This window comes from Hylobates moloch, unplaced genomic scaffold, assembly GCF_009828535.3.
Source record: "Hylobates moloch isolate HMO894 unplaced genomic scaffold, HMol_V3 SCAFFOLD_12, whole genome shotgun sequence".
In the NCBI taxonomy this organism is placed as follows: domain Eukaryota; kingdom Metazoa; phylum Chordata; class Mammalia; order Primates; family Hylobatidae; genus Hylobates; species Hylobates moloch.
In genome coordinates, this window is record NW_026652287.1 from 48,294,748 (window position 1) to 48,315,337 (window position 20,590).

Consider the following 20,590-nt stretch of genomic DNA (forward strand, 5'->3'; position numbering starts at 1 on the left):
CTAAAAATACAAAAATTAGCTGGGCGGTGGCACATGCCTGTAATCCCAGCTACTTGGGAGGCTGAGGCAGGAAAATCACTTCAACCCGGGAGGCGGAGGTTGCAGTGAGCTGAGATTATGGCACTGCACTCCAACCTGGGCAAGAGAGTGAGACTCCATCTCAAAAAAAATTAAATAAATAAACAAATAAGTCAGATGCAGTGGTGTGCACTTGTGGTCCCAGCTACTTTGGAGGCTGAGGTAGAAGAATTGCTTGAGCCGGGGACTGGCAAGATGGCAGCGTGGACAGGGTTCAGGGCCGTGGGCCGGCGCCTCTGGCAGGGATTGGGGAATTTTTCTGTAAACACTTCTAAGGGCAATACAGCCAAAAATGGTGGCTTTCTTCTTACCTATATGAAGTGGGTACAGTTTTCAAACCTACACGTTGATGTTCCAAAAGATTTGACCAAACCTGTAATAACAATCTCTGATGAACCAGACACATTATATAAGCGCCTGTCGGTTTTAGTGAAAGGTCACGATAAGGCTGTACTGGACAGTTATGAATATTTTGCTGTGCTTGCTGCTAAAGAACTTGGTATCTCTATTAAAGTACACGAACCTCCAAGGAAAACAGAGCGATTTATTCTTCTCAAATCAGTGCGTATTTACAAGAAGCACAGAGTTCAGTATGAAATGAGAACACTTTACAGATGTTTGGAGTTAGAACATCTAACTGGAAGCACAGCAGATGTCTACTTGGAATATATTCAGCGAAACTTACCTGAAGGGGTTGCTATGGAAGTAACAAAGACACAATTAGAACAGTTACCAGAACACATCAAGGAGCCAATCTGGGAAACACTATCAGAAGAAAAAGAAGCAAGCAAGTCATAAAGCCTCAGGGAGGCCATTTTTGCCTGAATTTGAAATGAGGGTGGGCCAGATGAGTATGTTTAAGTGGAGAGTGCTTCCAGCTGAGATGATTTGAGTCCACCCTAACTGCTCCATTGAGTTCTCGTGCCCTCATCAGCTGAGAGCAGGGAATGGAACTTTAATGGAAGAACCACTTTTATCTATTCTTTTTATACATGTCATTGTTTCAGTTCTGATTTCAACAGACATGAGCAAACCACTTTGACTCAAAGTGGAAAGAGTGAAAATTCTATTTTGTTATGCTACTGGTGTTCAGTTATTAGTTTGTACCATTTTTAATTTATGTCAGTTGATGCATCTGAAATTAAGTGCTTGAAGTGTTAAAAAAAAAAAAAAAAAAAAAAAGAATTGCTTGAGCCTAGGAGATTGAGGCTGCAGTGAGCTGTGATCATGCCGCTACACTCCAGCCTGGGCAACAGAGCGAGATCCTGTCTCAAAAAAAAAAAAAAAAAAAAAACCTTAACCATTTCCATTCATTCATGTATTCGTTGAAAAAATATTTAAATATTTTTAATTAAAAATTATATTTTCGGCTGGGCACAGTGATCCACTCCTGTAATCCCAGCACTTTGGGAAGCCGAGGTAGGTGGATCACCTGAGATCAGGAGTTCAAGACCAGCATGGACAACATAGTGAAACCCCATCTCTACCAAAAATACAAAAATTAGCCAGGTGTGGTGGCACACGCCTGTAATCCCAGCTACTCGGGAGGCTGAGGCAGGAGAATCACTTGACCCAGGAGGCGGAGTTCATAGTGAGCTGAGATCGCACCATTGCACTCCAGCCTGGGCAACAAGAGTGAGACTCTGTCTCAAAAAAAAAAAAAAAAAAGAAAATTATTGTTTTAAAAACAGAAGTAGGTTCACAGAAAGAGCTGGTGGAGGAGCTGGCAGAGTCACACTGGGGGATAGGGGCAGGGCCAGCTCACCTGGAGTTCAGCGAGGACTCTGTGCATTTCAGGATTGCTGGGGGTGGGGACCCACAGTGCCTAGAGCTCTCAAACCAACAACCTGGCCCCTCTCCAATCTCATCTTGGAGGTGGCATCTGCCCCAACCGTCGGAACCCACCCCGGACAGAAGGAAGAAGAAAGGAGGACATCAATCCCAAATGTGGCTGAACATTAACTCTGCAACAGCTGAGGAGTTGTGACTGACTTTGCCGCAATATGTCCAGATTCCAGGCCTGACCCAAAAGGAGGTCAATTTACAGTAGTAGAATATTCTTTATTTGCCTACCTGGAGCCCACGAAAATTGCACCCTTTGAGAGCGTCCAGGCTGGTTGCTTGCTTAGTGAGAGAGTTACAGGGAACCAGTTGGTGCTGAGTTCAGGGACCAAGCCGATGCCACCTCCACAGTGCAAGGAAGAGGGGACCAGGTGACACTCCTGAGAGCTGTCTGGAGCTGGGAAGCTGAGGAATGCATGGGATTGGGGTCGGGAGTCTTTCCTTTTCCTCTTTCTTCTCATCAGGAAGACCCCCAAAGGCCCTTCTCCTCCCCTTTCAGCCCCACCCTAAATGACTCTGTGTGTGTGTGTGTGTGTGCGTGTGTGCACTCATGAGACTCTAGGGCACATGCGTGTTCACACCCCACATCTTCCCTGTCTGCTTGCACACCTGTTGACACCATGATGCTGTGTCTGCATGTGTGTGACTTTTCAGGGGTCTCCTTTTGGTTCCCCCAGATGCGCCTCCTTTCCTTTCTGGGAAAATCTCATATTCTCCTCCAGCCCATGCTTTGTAGTCGGCAAAAAACAGATTGAACACCTTTCTAGGAAACTCCATCCAAGTGTGTCACTGCTCAGCCTTTTCTGGGTTAGCGTTGTCCCTCTACAGTTTCTCTCTCTGCACTTATTTGTAGCTCTGAACCTTAAGGCCAGGGATGGGCCGGGGTGGCTCCTTCAGCCGGGAAAAGCCTCTGAATTCACACTCACCATTGCCAAGGGAGGCTCCTGCAGTGCCCGCTGGCATCGCTCTGTTCACCACCTAAAAAGGGAGGGGCTGAGGACACAGCTCCTGTTATGCTGAGGGTCCCCAGAGCTGCCATCCCACAGGCTCCCTGAACATTAACAAGTCCCATGGAGCTCAGGCAGGTGGCACCCTGAGGGGTTTTTCCCTCCAGGAAACTCAAGACCCCTGGGTCAGCTTCCTAAGCCCACAGACCCTGAATGCACAGAGCGGGAAAAGGACTAATTACCATTTCTTTTTGTGGATGACAAGCAGAAATTCATTAATGCATGGCAGAGCATTCATTAATGCTCCTAGTACCCACCCGCGCTAGGCAAGACTGCTTCCTTAGGAAATGCACCCCCAGGCCCTGCCCTCAAGAGAGGGAGGAAAGAGTGGATCATTTGATGTTGTTCTACCGATGTTGCCCAGGTTTAACATCTCTTGGTGACCTCAGCCTTCTCCATCCCTCCTTCCCTAGACCATTAATTACCAAATCAGCATTCTTCCTCTCAAAATTCTCTCTATCCCCTCACCTCCACCCCAACTCAGGACTGCATTATTCTTACCTGTTTTAAGAACCTGCAGTGTCAACTCCCTCCAGTCTGACCTCCGCACTGACCCCAGGACAGAAAACTCAAGCTGTGCTCCTCCTCTATGCAAGCACCTTCCATGGTTCCCCATTGCTCTCAAAGTGTAAAATTCCTCCATCTTCACATCCAAGACCGTTGTGATATGACCCCTGCCACCTCCTCTACTTCTAAATACAGCCATTGCTCCACTCATAACAACACTCACTCCTACTTTTCCTAAAAACACACCACCAGCATCACCTTCTCCAGGAAGCCTTCCATAAGAACCCCCGAGCTAGTCATATGCAGTATCTGGGCTACCAGAGGTCCTGGGTTTTCTCTTCATATTGTCTGTGTTCCTCTGTCCCCTGTTAGCCTGTGAGCTGTCTTGGACCTGGCCTCATCTTAATTCCTTTCTCCAGAAGCATTAAACTTAGATGATAAATCTGTTCCTTGCAATGCTCCTTTCTCTTTCCTTTCATGGTATATGCTTTTTCTCTAGCCACTCTTCCTTAGTCTCCTCCTCTTCTGACCCCTAATATGATAATTCCCCAGGGCTCAGTCCTAGACCTTCTTATCTCTCCCTAGCTGATGAATACAGAGTCATGATTCTGTGTACCCAATCTATGCCAAAAAGCCTGCATAGTTTGGGTTTCCCCCAGACACAGACTCTGAGACAAGGATTCTAGTGGAAGTAAGTTTATTTGTTTTTTTTTTTTTTTTTTTTGAGACGGAGTCTTGCTCTGTCGCCCAGGCTGGAGTGCAGTGGCGCATTCTCGGCTCACTGCAAGCTCCGCCTCCCGGGTTCACGCCATTCTCCTGCCTCAGCCTCTCCGAGTAGCTGGGACTACAGGCGCCCGCCACCACGCCTGGCTAATTTTTTGTATTTTTAGTAGAGACGGGGTTTCACCGTGGTCTCAATCTCCTGACCTCGTGATCCGCCCGCCTCGGCCTCCCAAAGTGCTGGGATTACAAGCGTGAGCCACCGCGCCCGGCCTTAGTGGAAGTAAGTTTATTTGGGAGGTGATCCCAGATCTGAAGAAGTGAAAGTAGGAACAGAAGGAAGTTTATAAAGCATGCCTTATCAAGTAAGTTATTCCTGTAAGCAACTGGGGTCAATCCCACTGGAGACCTCTGGGTGGCAGCATAGAACATTTACTGCAGAGGGGTAAGGGAGCTGAGGTATGTATACACCCACTCCAGTTGGTAATTGTTGAGGGTTGCTCCTGAGTGCATTAATTATTCAATACTCCTGTCCTGCTGTACATGTGGATGGAGTAAGATTTAATGTCCCGAGAAAGCCCTCAGACAAATAGATGCAAGCATCAACTGTTGGAAATCAGGCCAATATGCAGTGAAGTGGTCAGAGAAAGTGGATGCGGGCAGGGGACTGACACCATCTGCTGCATGTGGTTTGTCCACTTCGTTTCTGACCATTCTTTGTCACTCTCTTTCTGTACTTTTACTGTTCTGATATTGAAGCAGCTCATGGCTTCAACCTTGACTCTCTTCTCTCTGACTAGTACAATCATATGGTTTTAAATACCACTTCCTTACCAATATTCCCCAAATCTACATCTTAGATCAGCCATCCACTCTGAGCTCCAGATGCATAATCCAACAATCAGTCATCAACCAATGTGAGGTGGAATGTCAGAAAAAATGTCAGAGTAAGGACCTCCATAAATTATGTCCTCTATAAAGAATGAAAAAGCTAGAAAAAATTGTTAGACTAAATTTTTGGGAATTCTAGAATTTAACTAAAGGCTTGCAGCAACTCAGAGAAAATGTATTCAAAAAATTACTGAATATCAGTGAGAACAGCATACTCTGACATTTTAACATCTCTGGTCTTCTCCCCCACTCTCCAGCTCCATGGTCGTCTTGAAAAATACCAGCCCAAACTCTGGTGCAGCCTGGCATCCACCAGAGAAAGCAAAACAGAGCTAAAGCCCTTTCAAGCCTCATTCCCAAAGAATTGTCATTTTTTTTAAATTTTATTTATTTATTTATTTATTGAGATGGAGTCTGTCTCTCTGTCACCCAGGCTGGAGTGCAGTGGTGCAATCTCAGCTCACTGCAACCTCTGCCTCCCAGGTTCAAGCAATTCTCCTGCCTCAGCCTCTCAAGTAGCTGAGATTACAGGCATGCATCACCACGCCTGGCTAATTTTTGTATTTTTAGTAGAGACAGGGTTTTACCATGTTGGCCAAGCTGGTCTCAAACTCCTGACTTGAAATGATCTGCCCACCTCGGCCTCCCAAAGTGCTGGGATTACAGGTGTGAGCCACTGAGCCCGGCCAAGAATTGTCATTATTTACCAAGCTAATGGTTCCCCGCAAGATCCCACTGGCAAAGCTCTCTGTATTTGACCTGGCTCTGAGATAAACCATGCAAAAAGCCTTCTCCCTGGGGGTCCTTTGTTGACAGCAGCTGCAGGAAGGTATTTTAGCTTTATGGATGCCTGAGGCAGTGAGTGACAGTTGAGACAAATAGACTAAACCAAAAGCTAGGGAATGAGCTGTCTATAGAGGCTTTGAAAAGCTCAGATAAGGCTGGGTGCAGTGGCTCATGCCTGTAATCCCAGCACATTGGGAGGCCAAGGCGGGTGGATCATAAGGTCAGGAGTTCAAGACCAGCCTGGCCAACATGGTGACCCTGTCTCTACTTAAAAATACAAAAATTAGGCCAGGCACAGTGGCTCACGCCTGTAATCCCAGCACTTTGGAAGGCTGAGGCTGGTGGATCACCTGAGGTCGGGAGTTTGAGACCAGGCTGACCAACATGAAGAAACCTCATCTCTACTAAAAATACAAAAATTAGCCAGGCGTGGTGGCACATGCCTGTAATCCCAGCTACTCAGGAGGTTAAGGCAGGAGAATCGCTTGAACCCAGGAAGCAGAGGTTGCGGTGAGTCGAGATCGTGCCATTGCACTCCAGCCTGGGCAACAAGAGTGAAACTCCATCTCAAAAAAAAAAAAAAGATGAGGCTGGGCGCGTTGGCTCACGCCTGTAATCCCAGCACTTTGGGAGGCCGAGACGGGCAGATCATGAGGTCAGGAGATCTAGAACATCCTGGCTAACACGGTGAAACCCCGTCTCTACTAAAAATACAAAAAATTAGCCAGGCGCGGTGGTGGGCGCCTGTAGCTACTTGGGAGGCTGAGGCAGGAGAATGGCGTGAACCTAGGAGGAGGAGTTTGCAGTGAGCCGAGATCGCACCACTGCACTCCAGCCTGGGCGATACAGCAAGACTCTGTCTCAAAAAAAAAAAGAAGAAGAAAGATTGGTAGATGGATAGAGAGAAAGATAGATAAACGATAAATGATAGAAAAATAGAAAGATTCATAGATATAAATAGACAACAGAGGACAGAGAAGCATAAGATGGATATAGATGGATGAAAGATAAACGATAGATGATAGACATAGATAGATAATAGATAAATGATTGACATGCTAGACAGATGAGGCATGCGCAGAATGTAGGCAAGGAATGTTACTATACCTTGGGGCTCACAATGGTGGAGAGCCTTTATCGCTTCTAGGACAAAAGGGCCAAGCAGAGGAAACAATAACCCAGACCCACAGAGGGTAGGTAGCTGGAGAGAGAGCACTGCAGGTACCCTGCAGGCAGGTAGCCAGGGAGACAAATACATTCCACCCTCTAATTCCTCACCTGTGTCTCTCACTGGCCAAACCCAAGTGGAAGCCAGAGAGTAAGGAAACCCATTGATGCCATCTACCTGGGTCATTCTCCCAGAGCACAGAGAAGAGTCGATGAAGATGAGTGCAGATCTGAAGGCAAAAAGCAGACACTCAGCTGTTTTATCATTGTCCTCTCAGTCAAGAAACCAACTAGGATGTCAATTCTAAAGTCCCCAACCCTTCCCAACTTATGCATGCCAGTGAAATCACATACATCTGAATCTTTGAATCTCATTAGTTAATTTTCCTCAATCACCAATGCAGGCTTCCTAGTCCTCAACCTAACATCCTTTCTGCAATCATTCCAGGGAGCTCCCAGTGTGGGTGAGTCTCACATGTGCTTACAAATAAGTCAGCTCCACCAGGTACGAAAGTGGGTTCCCCCTGTGGGGCACTCTTCTTCAATATTCTGTTGACATAAAGCCAAGGTTGCATGATAGAGTGGACAAAATGGGTAGGGAGAATGACTTTCTCCTCATTTGTACAGCACTTGGGGAGAAGAATACCCTAACTTGCTTAAGCCCCAGTAGATATTTTAGTTTTTATTCCCAAGAATCTACTCATGCATAAAGCTAAGATGGACTTCTCTTGGGCCAATGATTCAAGTGCAAGGAATTTATTCACAAGATCATTCCAGAAAGCTCTAGTAGGAATGAGAAAGGGTAGGTTGCTGCTGTGGACAACTGGGGCTTAATCCCAAAGAGCATCCTTTGGGGACTCTGTGGGTCACATCCATGAATTCCCCCAGAGAGTGGCGAGGAAGCTGGCGTATTTATCCACCATCTCTCTTTCATCCCTCATATGTTGAGAGTTGCTCCTGCCCCACACAAGAGAAAGTTCCCAGGTGGGGAGTCTCAGGTATTCAGTCAGATGCTGTCAGCAAGCACTAGAATGGTAAGCTCCGAGGGGATACAGGGGTGCACCCCCCATACATCCCCCAACTAGCCTGAAATTCCGTAAAAGCAGAGACTGGGCCTATATAATTCATCATTCTATTCTCAACAGCTTGTCCAGAAGTTGGCACACAGTAGGTGCCCAATACGGGTTAGAGGGTAAGGGAATAAACATAAAATAAAGTTGAGACAAACATAAAAGAGACTGTTTCATCTTCAAAGATTTAGCTTAAAGGGGGTGGGAGAGGAGTAAACATTTATTAGAAGCTTCCACAGAATTCATGCTTCTGCACACCTGATTGCCCCTAAATTTAGCACACCAGTAGTTCCAAAGAAGAGACTTTAAGACATGCTTTAAGACAATAACAGGTGTGATTCTGCCTCCCAGATGACAATTGGCAATGTCTGGAGACATGTTATATTGGTTGTCACAAGTGGGAAAGGGGGGCTGCTGGTAGCTAATGGGTAGGGACCAGAGATGCTATTAAATATCCTACAATGCACAGGACAGCTCCCCACAGCAAAGAATGATTTGGCCCCAAATGTCAATAATGCTGAAATTAAGAAACCTTAGGTTAGAGGGTGGATACGTGAACCAACTGGAGTCAATAGAAAAATCAACCACAAGGTCGAGTGCGGTGACTCATGCCTGTAATCCCAGCACTTTGGGAGGCCAAGGTGGATGGATCACCTGAGGTCAGGAGTTCGAGACCAGCCTGGCCAACATGGTGAAACCCTGTCTCTACTAAAAATACAAAAATGAGCCAGGCATGGAGGTGGACACCTGTAATCCCAGCTACTCAGGAGGCTGAGGCAGGAGAATTGCTTGAACCCAGAGGCAGGGGATGCAGTGAGCCAAGATTGTGCCACTGCACTCCAGCCTGGGTGACAAGAACAAGACTCTATCTTAAAAAAAAAAAAAAAAAAAGAAGAAAGTAAAGAAAAGAAAAATCAGTCACAATACTAGAAGTTTCTCTCTTCCCTGGAAAGAGCAATATGGCACCTATCTTGATAACACACAGAGAAGGCTGGAGCTGCATGATGTAGGGAAGAAAGGTTGTACTGGGTGCCATGTGGAGCATGTAGATGAAACTGATGCCCAGAGAAAGCTGTAGAGATGAAGAGAAACTGAGCCATTGTTGACCACATTTGATCCACTAGATCAATTCTCCCCTGAAGTTGGTCCTTTTAATTTATATGAGCTAATAAACCCCTTTCTTGTTTAAGCCAATAAACTTTTGTGTCATTTGCAACCAGGAGCACTCCAACTTACAGAATCAACAAATCTGTCAAATCCTATCCTCCTTTCCTGAAGACACCAGTGTAAACAGAACCTTCTCTTGGAGCACAATTGGTTGTGAGAAACAGAAACCCACCGAAGGTGGCACAAGTAAAGAAGTATTTATTACATGGGTCCAAGGTTATCTCCAAAACCCAAAGGAGCATGAAGTAAAAGTGAAATTCATGCAGAATCATGATCAGACACTCAGAAAGCAATTAATAAATACCTGTTGATCTCAATTGAATGAACACTCAATTAACTGGAATTGATACAGCATTGGGAGCTGAGATAACCCCCCAGCCCTCAAGGAGCCATTTGAGCTCTCATTTCTGATTCTCCCTGAATATTAGCTTCATTCTTCTGCCCTGTTTGCTCATCTCTTTGCCCACCACCTCGAATTTGGCCACTGATATTTCTAAATCTGATTGTGACCTTAAGAGCTCCACCAACTGACAACTTTCTTAGCCTCTCCATTAAAGAAAGTTCTCGAGCAAAAGAATCTGATTGGCTCAGCTTAAGTCAGGTGACAACCACTAATCCAATTGGTAGTCATCTGCCAAAAGAGGAAGCATAAGTAGACTGGCAAGTCAAATGTATTTACCCCAAGAAGGGAGCTCAAGTTAGCCCTGGGTGGGGGAGATAGAAGTCCCGCTGCCACCACTCCCCCCCTTACCTAGACAGAGACCAACAACACTGAGTGTTAACTATTCCTTTATTAGGTGGTGAGGGGAGTGGGGGGCTGTACAATGCAGGGCTTGGGAATTCAGCTACACAGGGATTTTGACCAGAAGCCATATTACAAAAATAGCCTAAAAATACCTCTATTCTGCCATGAGGCTGGGCCAGAGGATTACCAGGAAGAGGAAGTACCACTCAGGCAGCTCCTCTTCTTGTAGTCCCGCATTTACAGGGACACAAAGGAATGCATACATCTCCCCTGGTTCCCATTTCCCACCAGCAGCCCCCTAGTTCCCAAAGGGAGGTGGCCAAGGGTGGGGCTAGGGCAGAGGGAGTTGGCAGTAGGCCCTTCCCCAGCAAGGCTATGGAACACGTCCCATCTGGAATGCAGTGAAGTGAGGGAGATGGGGTGGGGAGGAGGCTCCCAACACTCCCCTGACCCCTGGCCCAAGTGGGTGCGCCCAAGGGTGCCTACTTGGTACATACCTGGGTCGTGTACTCGGTACATGGGATCCCAGTCATGCCTGTGTACTAGGTACACAGAATCCAGCTTGGCCGAATGGGCCCACAGACTCAGCCCCACGGGGGCACTGGGGGGTTCACAGGGGGAGGGAGCATCTCCATATATATATTTTGTAAAAAATAATAATAATAAGTTTGTTTAAATGAATTTGTTTCTATACAAAATGTAAAAAAAAAAGAAAAAGAAAAATAATAATAATTCATTCATGTCAGAGTGTAAGGAAATGAGAGGCCAGAAGGAGAGAGAAAGGAATGAGGGAAGAGAGAAGTGGGGAAGAAGGAGGTCCCAGACTCTTCACAAGACTGAGAGGGTGGGTGGTAGCCCCCACCCATTATAAATAAAGGAAGACTGAAGCCCTGGGCCGATGACCTATCTCGGTCACACTGCAAGGCAAGGATGCAGGAGGGTTGGTGGAAAGAGAAGAGGATGAAAAAGACTAAAAGGAAGGAAGAGACAGAGAAAGAAAGGAGGCAGGACGGGGGTCTCTTTAGCCCCCCAAGATCTAAGAACTGACGAGCATCTCAGGCCAACACTTGCCTCTTGGGGGTAACTTCCGGCTGGGGCCCCAGCTGGGTCTGGGCCTGAGCAAGGGAGCTGGGGACAGACAAGGGAAGTGGCTGGGCAGGCAGTGCCCCAGTGGTGGTGGCCATGGCCCCGGTGGCAGTGGCCGGGCTGGGTGTGGATTCAGACCAGTCTGAGAGGGAGGGAGGCGAGGGGCTGGCCCAGTGCTCAGGGGATTCGGGAGATGGGGTCAGGTAAGGGTGCTCACTGGGAACCCGCAGGAAGCGGGCCTTTGGGGGGCTGCTGTGTGCCCCAGCTGCCGGGTACTCCTCGCCATGTCCTGGGACTGCCAGGTAAGGCGGGGGCCGCTCCTGCGGGGAGACGGGGGTCCCTGGGTTGAGCAGCTGGGGTCCCGGCGCCAGTGGCAGCAGGAACGAGGGGCCTGGAGGGGCAGGTGGGGGCAGCCGGGCCCAATCGAGGGGGACAGCTACAGGGTTCAGCAGGCCCAGGCTGAGTACACATCCTCCAGGGGGCTGGCGCCCTAGACCCGTCCGGCCTGGGCCACCAAGCTGTGCCAGAGACACTGCAGTGGCAGTGGCAGCTGCATAGGGCCCCTCAAGGGGGAAGCCACCAGGGGAAGCAGGGGGCCCACCGAAAGGCCGTGGGGAGTCCAGCGAGTCCACGGGCGACAGCGTGACCGAGCTGTCAGCCAGGGGGCCCGGGCAGGCCAGCGTCAGCTTCTTGCCCCGCCCCCGGGGCCCCTGTGGCCCCAGCCCCGCCTTCCCGGGGGGCCTCCTGCTCTTCTTGGACCCTGACTGTGCCGCTTTGAGGCCGGGGAGGAAGGCCCCTGGAGGACAGAGCAGAGGCCCCAGGCCGTGGGGACCGGCCGGGCTGCGGGGCCCACTGGGTTGATCCAGCAAGCGCACGATGTCCTGGTGCAGTCTCTCCTGGGCTATGTCCCGCGGCAGCCTGTCCAGGTGGTCGGTGATCTCACGGTTGGCAAAGTGGTCCAACAGCAGCTTGGCAGCCTCATAGCTGCCCTCGCGGGCGGCCAGGAAAAGGGGGGTCTCCTCCTGGGGGGCCAGAACCCACAGAGGTCAGCGAAATCCCCAGCTAACAGTAGCAAAGTCTTCCAGCCTCTTGGGGCAGCCCAAGAGCTATGAGTTTGTACACTGGAGCTTGACAGACCTGGGTTAAATCCCGGCTACGCTGGGGGAGCCTGGACAAGTTCTTTCCTCTAAACCACATTCATCCATCACCTACTAAGTGCCAGAGGTCACGGCCAGGACTAGGGTGAGTTAAGCGAGGTTAGGCATAACTTTTTTTTTCTTGTCTTTTTTTTTTTTTTTTTTTTTTGACAGAGTCTCGCTGTGTCGCCCAGGCTGGAGTGCAGTGGCGCCATCTCAGTTCACTGCAACCTCAGCCTTCCGGGTTCAAGCGATTCTCCTGCCTCAGCCTCCCGAGCAGCTAGGATTACAGGTGTGCACCACTACACCCAGCTAATTTTTGTATTTTTAATAGAGACAGGGTTTTACTATGTTGGCCAGGCTGGTCTCGAACTCCTGACCTCAAGTAATCCACCCATCTCGACCTCCCAAAGTGCTGGGATTATAGGCGTGAACCACCACACCCAGCCATTAGGCACAAAATTTAAAGGGCCCCCAAAAACTTTAGTCATCAAAGTAAATTATATTTTAATGCAATGTTTGGGGTTTTGTTTTGTTTTGTTTTTTGAGACAGAGTCTCACTCTGTTGCCCAGGCTGGAGTGCAATGGCGTTATGCCACTGCTGACCCTCAGTGGACCAAGGGCTGGGGCTCACCTTGCTATCCTGCATGTCCTTATTGGCTCCATTTTTGAGCAGGGCCAAAGTGGCTTCCACGTTGTTCACAGCCGCAGCCCAGTGTAAGGCTGATTTCCCTGGAGGGTGAAGGGGAGAGAGGTCAGGACCAGGCTCCTGTCCCGGGGCCCCCATGTCAGGGAGGCAAAAATTGTCTAGAATGTGGCCTAGGGGTAGAAGAGGCAGGCCTGCCATGAATATCCAAGTACTTGTGTCTGGATCCATGTGTGTGCAAATCTGCAAAATGACTCTTTCTGTGCAATGGGGAAGCACTCTGTGTCTGTGTGTGTGTGTGTGTGTGTGTGTGTGCATGTGCATGACTGTCTAGACACAGGGGGTGCTGTGTGGACCTCCTTCAGTTGAACCTAGGGTTGTGACATCCAATACAGTAGTCAGTCACATGTGGTTTTTAATTTATCCATTTATTTATTTTTGAGGTAGTGTCTTGTTCTGTCACCCAGGCTGGAGTCTATTGGCACAATCTCAGTTCACTGTAACCTCTACCTCCTGGGCTCAAGTGATTTTCCTGCCTCAGCCTCCCTAGTAGCTGGGACTACAGGCATGTACCACCATGCCCAGCTGATTTTTTATATTTTTGATAGAGATAGAGTTCCACTATGTTGCCCAAACTGGTCTCAAACTCCTAAGCTCAAGTGATCCACCAGCCTTGGCCTCCCAAAGTGTTAGGATTACAGGCGTGATCCACCATGCCCAACCTACATGTGGTTCTTTAGATTTAAATTTAATAAAATAGGTGCCAGGACCATTCAATGGGGAAAGAATGGTCTTCTCAACTAATGGTGCTGGAACAACTGAATATTCACATTCAAAGAATGAAGTTGAACCCTACCTCACACTTTATACAAAAATTAACTCAAAATGGATCAGAAACCTAAATATAAGAGCTCCAACTATAGAACTAAACATCTAGAAGAAAACATAAGAGTAAATCTTCATGACCTTGAATTAGGCCAAGATTCTTAGATGTGACACCAAAACCACAAATAACAATAACAACTACAAAACAGATAAATTAGACATGATCAAAATGGAAACTTTTGGCCAGGCACAGTGGCTCATGCCTATAATCTCAACACTTTGGGAGGCCAAGGTGGGAGTATTGCTTAAGGCCAGGAGTTTGAGATTAGCCTGGGAAACAAAGTGAGACCCCATCTCCGCAAAAAAAAATTTTTTTGCGGTGTGCTGGCACACACCTGTAATACCAGCTACTCAGGAGGGTGGGATGGGAGGATCACTTGAGCCTGGGAGTTTGAGGCTGCAGTGAGCCGTAATCGTGCCACTGCACTCCAGCCTGAGTGACAAGAGTGATACCCTATCTCTAAAAATTAAAGAAAAAAAAAAGTGGTCCATCGATACAATGGAGGATTATTCAGCTGAAATATGCTACAACATGGGTGAACCTTGAGAACATAATGCTAACTGAAAAAAAGGCAGACAAAAAAGACCACGTATCATATGATTACATTTATATGAAATGTCCAGAACAGGCAAATCCATGGAGGAGACAAAAAGCAAATCAGTGGTTGCACAGGGCTGGACAGATGAGGGGCTTGGCAGATGACTGCCAAGTGGTGAGAATTTCTTTTTCAGTTGATGAAATGTTCTAAAATTGATTGTGGTAATAGTTGTATGACTCTGATTATACTAAGAGCCATTGAATTGTACACTTTAAATGGGTGAATTGTATGGCATGTGAATTATATCTCAATAAAGCAGTTTTTTATTTTGGGGGGTTTTTTTAAAGAACAAAAAGGCTGGGCTCAGTGGCTCATGCCTATAACCCCAGCACTTTGGGAGGCCAAGGCAGGTGGATCACCTGAGGTCAGGAGTTCGAGGCCGGCCTGGCCAACATTGTGAAACCCCGTCTCTACTAAAAATACAAAAGAATAGCCAGGCATGGTGGCGGGCATCTCTAGTCCCAGACACTCAGGAGGCTGAGACAGGAGAATCACTGGAACCCTGGTAGTGGAGGTTGCAGTGAGCCAACATCACACCATTGCACTCCAGCCTGGGTGACAAGAGTGAGACTCTGTCACAAAAAATAAAAAAAATTTTTAAAAAAGGCAACATAAGGAGAAAAAAATTAAATGAACTAAAACATTTACTTCTTCGTTTGCCCCAGTCACATTTCAAGTCACCACATGTGGCCAGTGGCTACCATATTGGACAGTGCAGAGAATAATTCCATCATCACAGAAAGTCCTGTTGGCCAGCCCTGCCCTAGAACTGTGGTTCTCTACCAGGAGAAACTCCCTGCCCCCAGCCCCCAGGGCCTTTGGCAATGTCTGGAGACTTTATTTTTTTTTTTGAGATGGAGTCTGTCGCTGAGGCTGAGTGCAGGGGCACAATCACAGCTCACAGCCTCAACCTCCTGGGCTCAAACGACCCTCCCATCTCAGTTTCTCAAGTAGCTAGGGCCACAGGTACGCACCACCACATGTGGCTAATCTTTCAAAAAACTTTTGCAGAACCCACTATGTTGCCCAGTTTGATCTCAAACTCCTGGCCTCAAGTCATCCTCCTGCCTTGGCCTCCCAAAGTGTTGAGATCACAGGCATGAGCCACCACACATGGCCTGATGTGCACCTTTATTATAATAACTTCCAGCAGGTGGAAGTAGAGTGTGTCCGTCTAACAAAGCAGGTGGAAATGAAGTATCTAGGGGAAAGGCACCTTTTTCTAAATCCCTGAGGCACCCTAAGGACTAGTGGTGACGCTGCATGACCCTGCAAGGCTTCATGAAGCCTGGTTATATGTGCATGAGCTTCAGTGATTGGGTCTCAACATGGGTATGAATTTGCACCAACATGACCCTCGGGGCCCAGGTGACACTAACCCAACCTAGACTTGATTCCTCTGCCAACCTACCAAGCTCATCCACAGCATTGACATCAGCATGGCTGGCAATGAGCTCTTCCACCATGCCCTCTACTGCCAGGCGGGCCGCCAGGATCAGTGCCGTTGAGCCATCTGCCATGCGAGCATCCAAGTCTGTAGAGCGGTTTCGGATGAGAATCTAGGACAGAGAGTGGATGCAGCAGGAGGAGTCACGGCAGGAACAGAGGAATCAGGAGCACCCCTAAGTCCCATGAAGTCCCCAACCCCCACACCCCAACCCCTGAAATTGGTGAGGTTCAGGGAGCAGCTGCTTGACAGATACTGTATTCCCATATATCCCCATTTTCCAAATGAGAAAAAATGAGTCTGAAAGGCAGAACTGGGGCTCAAACCCAGGTAAGTCTAATGCCCGCCCCAGCTCTGAAGTCCAAAGTGTGTGCCTATCTCACCTGGAAGACACCCTGGGCATCAGCTGTGACAGCTGTGTGCAGGGGAGTGCGGCCTGAGTGGTCCTGGGCATTGGTGTCTGCCCCAGCATCCAGCAGCCGCTTGGCTGCATCAGCACGGGCATAACGGGCAGCCAGGTGCAAAGCAGTCTCGCCAGTACGGTCAGTCCGTGCCCCAAGCTGAGCCCCCTGGCAGATCAGGTCAGAGATGATGCTAGCTGATGTGTCATCTGCCTCATCCTCTTCAGTTGGCATTGGCTCCAGAGCCCCCCCACAGAAGGAAGCCAGCATTAGCGGGGTGAAGCCATCTGCAGGGACAGGAGTGTGTCAGCAGGCAGGTAAACACAGGATCCAAATATGCCACTTTTAGTTAAATGAGTTGATAAATCCCTTGTTTTACTTAAGCTAGTTTGAGTTGGACCTTTGTCACTTCCAACCAAGAGTGTTGCTGAACACACACCCTTCATAGAAGCTTAGAGATTCCTCCAGTTCTCCCCAAAACACGGACTCAGAAATAACCTCTAGGATGGGTGAGGGGCATCCCTTTGGGAGAGGCACTGTCACTGACCTGGGCCACGCACATTGACATCCATGCCATCAGCATCTGCGTCGCCCTGTGGTGGTGTCAGTGCCATGGCTGGTGCCACGCGGATGTCAGCAGCAACTAGATGGTGTTGAGTCCACTGACGGCAATCCACAGCCTCCTCAGCCCCCATGCCTGGCTCCTCTACCTGGAGGGGCAGGCACCCGGGATCTCAGATCTCACCCTTTGGCGCTGGGGAGAGCCACTGCCAGGGATGGGGCTGGGCATTCCTACAGGTTTCTCTTTAGGAGATACACACAGAGCCCTGGGAAATCATTTACCATCTGCTTGGTTTTTTGTTTTTTTTTTTTTTTGAGATAAAGTCTCACTCTGTCACCCAGGCTGGAGTGCAGTGGCATGATCTCAGCTCACTGCAACCTCCGCCTCCCGGGTTCAAGTGATTCTCCTGCCTCAGCCTCTGGAGTAGCTGGGATTACAGGCACACGCCACCGTGTCCAGCTAATTGTATTTTTAGTAGATAAGGGGTTTCACCATGTTGACCAGGCTAGTCTCAAACTCCTGACCTCAGGTGATCCGCCCCTCTCAGCCTCCCAAAGTGCTGGGATTAACAGGAAATCAATGTGTGCCACAGCCCAAGGAGTAATAAAAGGAAGACACAAGATTTCTTTTATTTTTTGTCTTTTTAAGTAATAAATGGCTTTAATTATTTATGTATATATTTTTTAGAGACTGAGTCTCACTGTTTCACTCAGGTTGGAGTGCAGTGGTGCAATCATACCTCACTGCAGCCTCAACTTCCCGGGCTCAAATGATCCTCCCACCTCAGCAGCCCTAGTAGCTGGGACTATAAGCACACAGTATAAGCAGCTTGGGATAGCATCTGATCCAGGTTCAAGTTCCAACCCCGCCCCTTAGTAGCTGGAAGGCTCTGGGCAAATCACATTGAAGCTCTGAGCTTCTCATTGGCAAAATCAGGATGACGCAGCCATTCCACCATGCTAAGATACCACCACAATTACATTGGGCCACCCTTTTAATACCTCTAATACCTACTTTGGGATGGGAAAGCAGAAAGAAAAGTCTGGGTTGAGCAGATTTTTTTATCTGTCCACTGTAATAGATGCCTCCATTTCACAACATTAAAATATGGACAGAGGAAGGGAGTTTGTAAATTGAAGTATATGTCAATAGCTACTTTACAGGGTCCTCAAAGAGATGAAATAAGATGTTTTATGTGCATTATAGACATTCAGTGGGTGCCTCAGTAATGCTAGCAGGAGTCTGTATGGACTCAATTGTGCCCCCTCTAAAAATCATACACTGGCTGGGCATGGTGGCTCACGTCTGTAATCCCAGCACTTTGGGAGGCCGAGGCGGGCAGATCACTTGAGGTCTGCAGTTTGAGACCAGCCTGGCCAACATGGTGAAACCCCATCTCTACTAAAAATACAAAAATTAGCCAGGCATGGTAGCACATGCCTATAATCCCAGCTACTCAGGAGGCTGAGGCAGGAGAATCACTTGAACCTGGGAGGTGGAGCTGCAATGAGCCAAGATCACGCCACTGCACTCCAGCTTGGGCAACAGAGTGAGACCTGGTCTCAAAAAAATAAACAAACAAATAAATAGAAATCATACACTAAAACCCTAAATCATATATAAAACTTCCATGTGCCTGCATTTGAAGATAGGACTTTTTTTTTAGACAGGGTCTTGCTCTGTTACCCAGGCTGGAGTGAAGTGATGCAATCATAGCTCACTGCAACCTCCAACTCCTGGACTCAAGTGATCCTCCTGCCTCAGCCTCCCAAGTAGCTGAAATCACAGGTGCAAACCACCAAGCCTGGTGAGATAGGGCCTTTAAGGAGGTAATTAAGGTTATATGAGGTTATAAATGTGGGACCGTAATCCAACGGGACTGGTATCCTTAAAAGAAGAGGATGGAACGCCAAATCTCTCTCTCTCTCTCTCTCTCTCTCTCCCCCTTCTGTGTACACAGAGGAAAGGCCATGTGAGGCTACAGTGAGAAGGCGGCCATCTGCAAGCCGGGAAGAGAGCCCTTACCAGGAATCAGCCCTGATGGCACCTTGGGCTTGGACTTCCAACCTCCAGAACCGTGAAAAAATTAATTTCTGTTGTTTAGGTCACCCATGCTGCGGGACTTTTTTTTTTTTTTTTGAGACGGAGTTTCGCTGTTGTTGCCCAGTCTGGAGTGCCGGGTTCAAGGGATTCTCCTGCCTCAGCCTCCCGAGTAGCTGGGATTACAGGCGCCTGCCACCATGCCCAGCTAATCTTTTGTATTTTTAGTAGGGACAGGGTTTCACCATGTTGGTCAGGCTGGTCTCGAACTCCTGACCTCAGGTGATCCACCTCTGTGGGATTTTTTAATGGCAGCCAAAGCTGACTCATACTGAACCCAGGGGCATGACTCCATGAGCTCAGAACCGGCTCAGAGCACTTTCAGGCTAAGCCCATGCTGGACAAAATAGGAACTGACAGAGATAAGGCAGACTCGCTCTCTGGGCTGGGGGGACACCTCCAGGAAGAGTGCAGGCTGGCCAGGAAGCAGGATCCTGGCTAGGGAGGGGCAGGATGGAGGGGAGGATTTTCCACCTGCCCAGAGGGACCCTTGGGGCCCCAATGGCAAATCTTCCTCCCTCTGAGGTCACAGAACCACACTGAGAAGAAAGGGTTGCAAAGCTGGGACTATCCTCTGGAGCTAGGGAGGTGGGGACAGCGGTGCCATCCCCTGATTACACCCATCATCCATTGGGGACCTCACCCAGTACCCTGAGGGGAGGGGTCAGAGGAGGGGGCAGTACCTTCAGCCGCTTGGCCTCTGGGCACTCTGTGTCCATCCAGTCGGTGGCCACCTCCCCCATCAGGCTCTCACCCTTGGCCATGTTCCTGGCGGACAACGGGAAGAGGGGATGTGAGAGGGGACACTAGAGGTGTCCAGCTGGGAAGGAGGATTTGGGGTGGGGTCAGAGGTCTGAGTCAGGTCAAGGCGGGGCCAGGGTTCACAAGGTGCCCGTAGTCAGGGACAGGGAGCGAGCAGGGTTCTCACTTCATGCCCAGCGCGTCTTGGCCCACGGGTTCCCGCCGGCCCTTGTGACCAGAGGCCACGTCCTTGTGCAGTGAGAAGCCCTCGGGGAACCAGAGGGTGCTGTGCTCGCGCTTGCGCCGGGCCACCATGACGCCCAGGACGAGGATGACCAACAGCAAGACAGCGCCCGCCACTAGCAGCGGCAGCAGCGGGACGCTGGGTTCTGGAGGCTCCAGCGGCTCCCCTAAGAGCAGCAAGCAGAGGGCGGGGCTTCAGTCGAGGGCGGGGCTTTGGCCTTGGTGAGGGGTTTCGGCTGCCCCCAGCTCCGGCTGCCCCCAGCTCCGCTGCCGCCACCCCCTCCCCAAGGCCGGGCCGCACCCCGCACGTCCCGCAGTGGGTACGGGAAGTCCAGGCGCTCCACCGCTGACAGCGCCCCCAGGTAGTCAGCGGCGCTCTGGGCATCTGGGAAGCAGTGATCATTCTCAGGTGACTGCAGGCAGAGCCGGTTGTCAATCTCCAACATCACTACGGAGCTGCAGGGACAGCAGGGAGGGACCAGAGGGCTCAAGAATTGCCCGATGCACCCCCTGGCACCAAGCCCCACCTTCCCTCCCCAGCGCCTGGCTCTGAAACGCCATCTCCACCCACAGGTCTCCATGGCCCACCTGCATCCACCTGGCATCCAACCCTACTGCACCTCTAAAACGTGTCTTGCTGTGGTCAGCAGTCCCCCCAGAGCCGTGAATCCAGTGGATATTGTTTTTTGGTCTTGCACCCAGGCTGGAGTGCAGCGGCACGATCTCGGCTCACTGCAACTTCCCCTCCTGGGTTCAAGCGATTC

At 49.3% G+C, this 20,590-nt stretch overlaps 2 protein-coding genes across 2 annotated transcripts in view; one reads left to right on the top strand and one right to left on the bottom strand.

Annotated features, from left to right (window-relative positions):
* Positions 1-273: 273 nt before the first annotated feature.
* Positions 274-953, top strand: LOC116478613 (small ribosomal subunit protein uS10m-like). Its single transcript, XM_032762061.2, has one exon. The coding sequence runs from the start codon at positions 274-276 to the stop codon at positions 874-876; it is 603 nt and encodes a 200-aa protein (XP_032617952.1). The 3' UTR covers positions 877-953.
* Positions 954-9,413: 8,460 nt separating this feature from the next.
* Positions 9,414-20,590, bottom strand: part of NOTCH3 (notch receptor 3) — a 41,353-nt gene continuing 30,176 nt past the window's right edge. The window contains exons 26-33 of the mRNA XM_032169983.2: positions 20,128-20,282; positions 19,771-19,993; positions 19,526-19,610; positions 16,728-16,890; positions 16,163-16,467; positions 15,744-15,891; positions 12,837-12,934; positions 9,414-12,088 (exon numbers count right to left, since the gene is read on the bottom strand). Coding sequence (XP_032025874.1) covers positions 11,036-12,088; positions 12,837-12,934; positions 15,744-15,891; positions 16,163-16,467; positions 16,728-16,890; positions 19,526-19,610; positions 19,771-19,993; positions 20,128-20,282 — 2,230 coding nt within the window. The 3' untranslated portion in view covers positions 9,414-11,035. The remainder of the gene's footprint in view (positions 12,089-12,836; positions 12,935-15,743; positions 15,892-16,162; positions 16,468-16,727; positions 16,891-19,525; positions 19,611-19,770; positions 19,994-20,127; positions 20,283-20,590) is intronic.

Excerpts from the sequence above, each read along its gene's own strand:
- LOC116478613 (XM_032762061.2), top strand. The coding sequence starts at position 274 with ATGGCAGCGTGGACAGGGTTCAGGGCCGTGGGCCGGCGCCTCTGGCAG.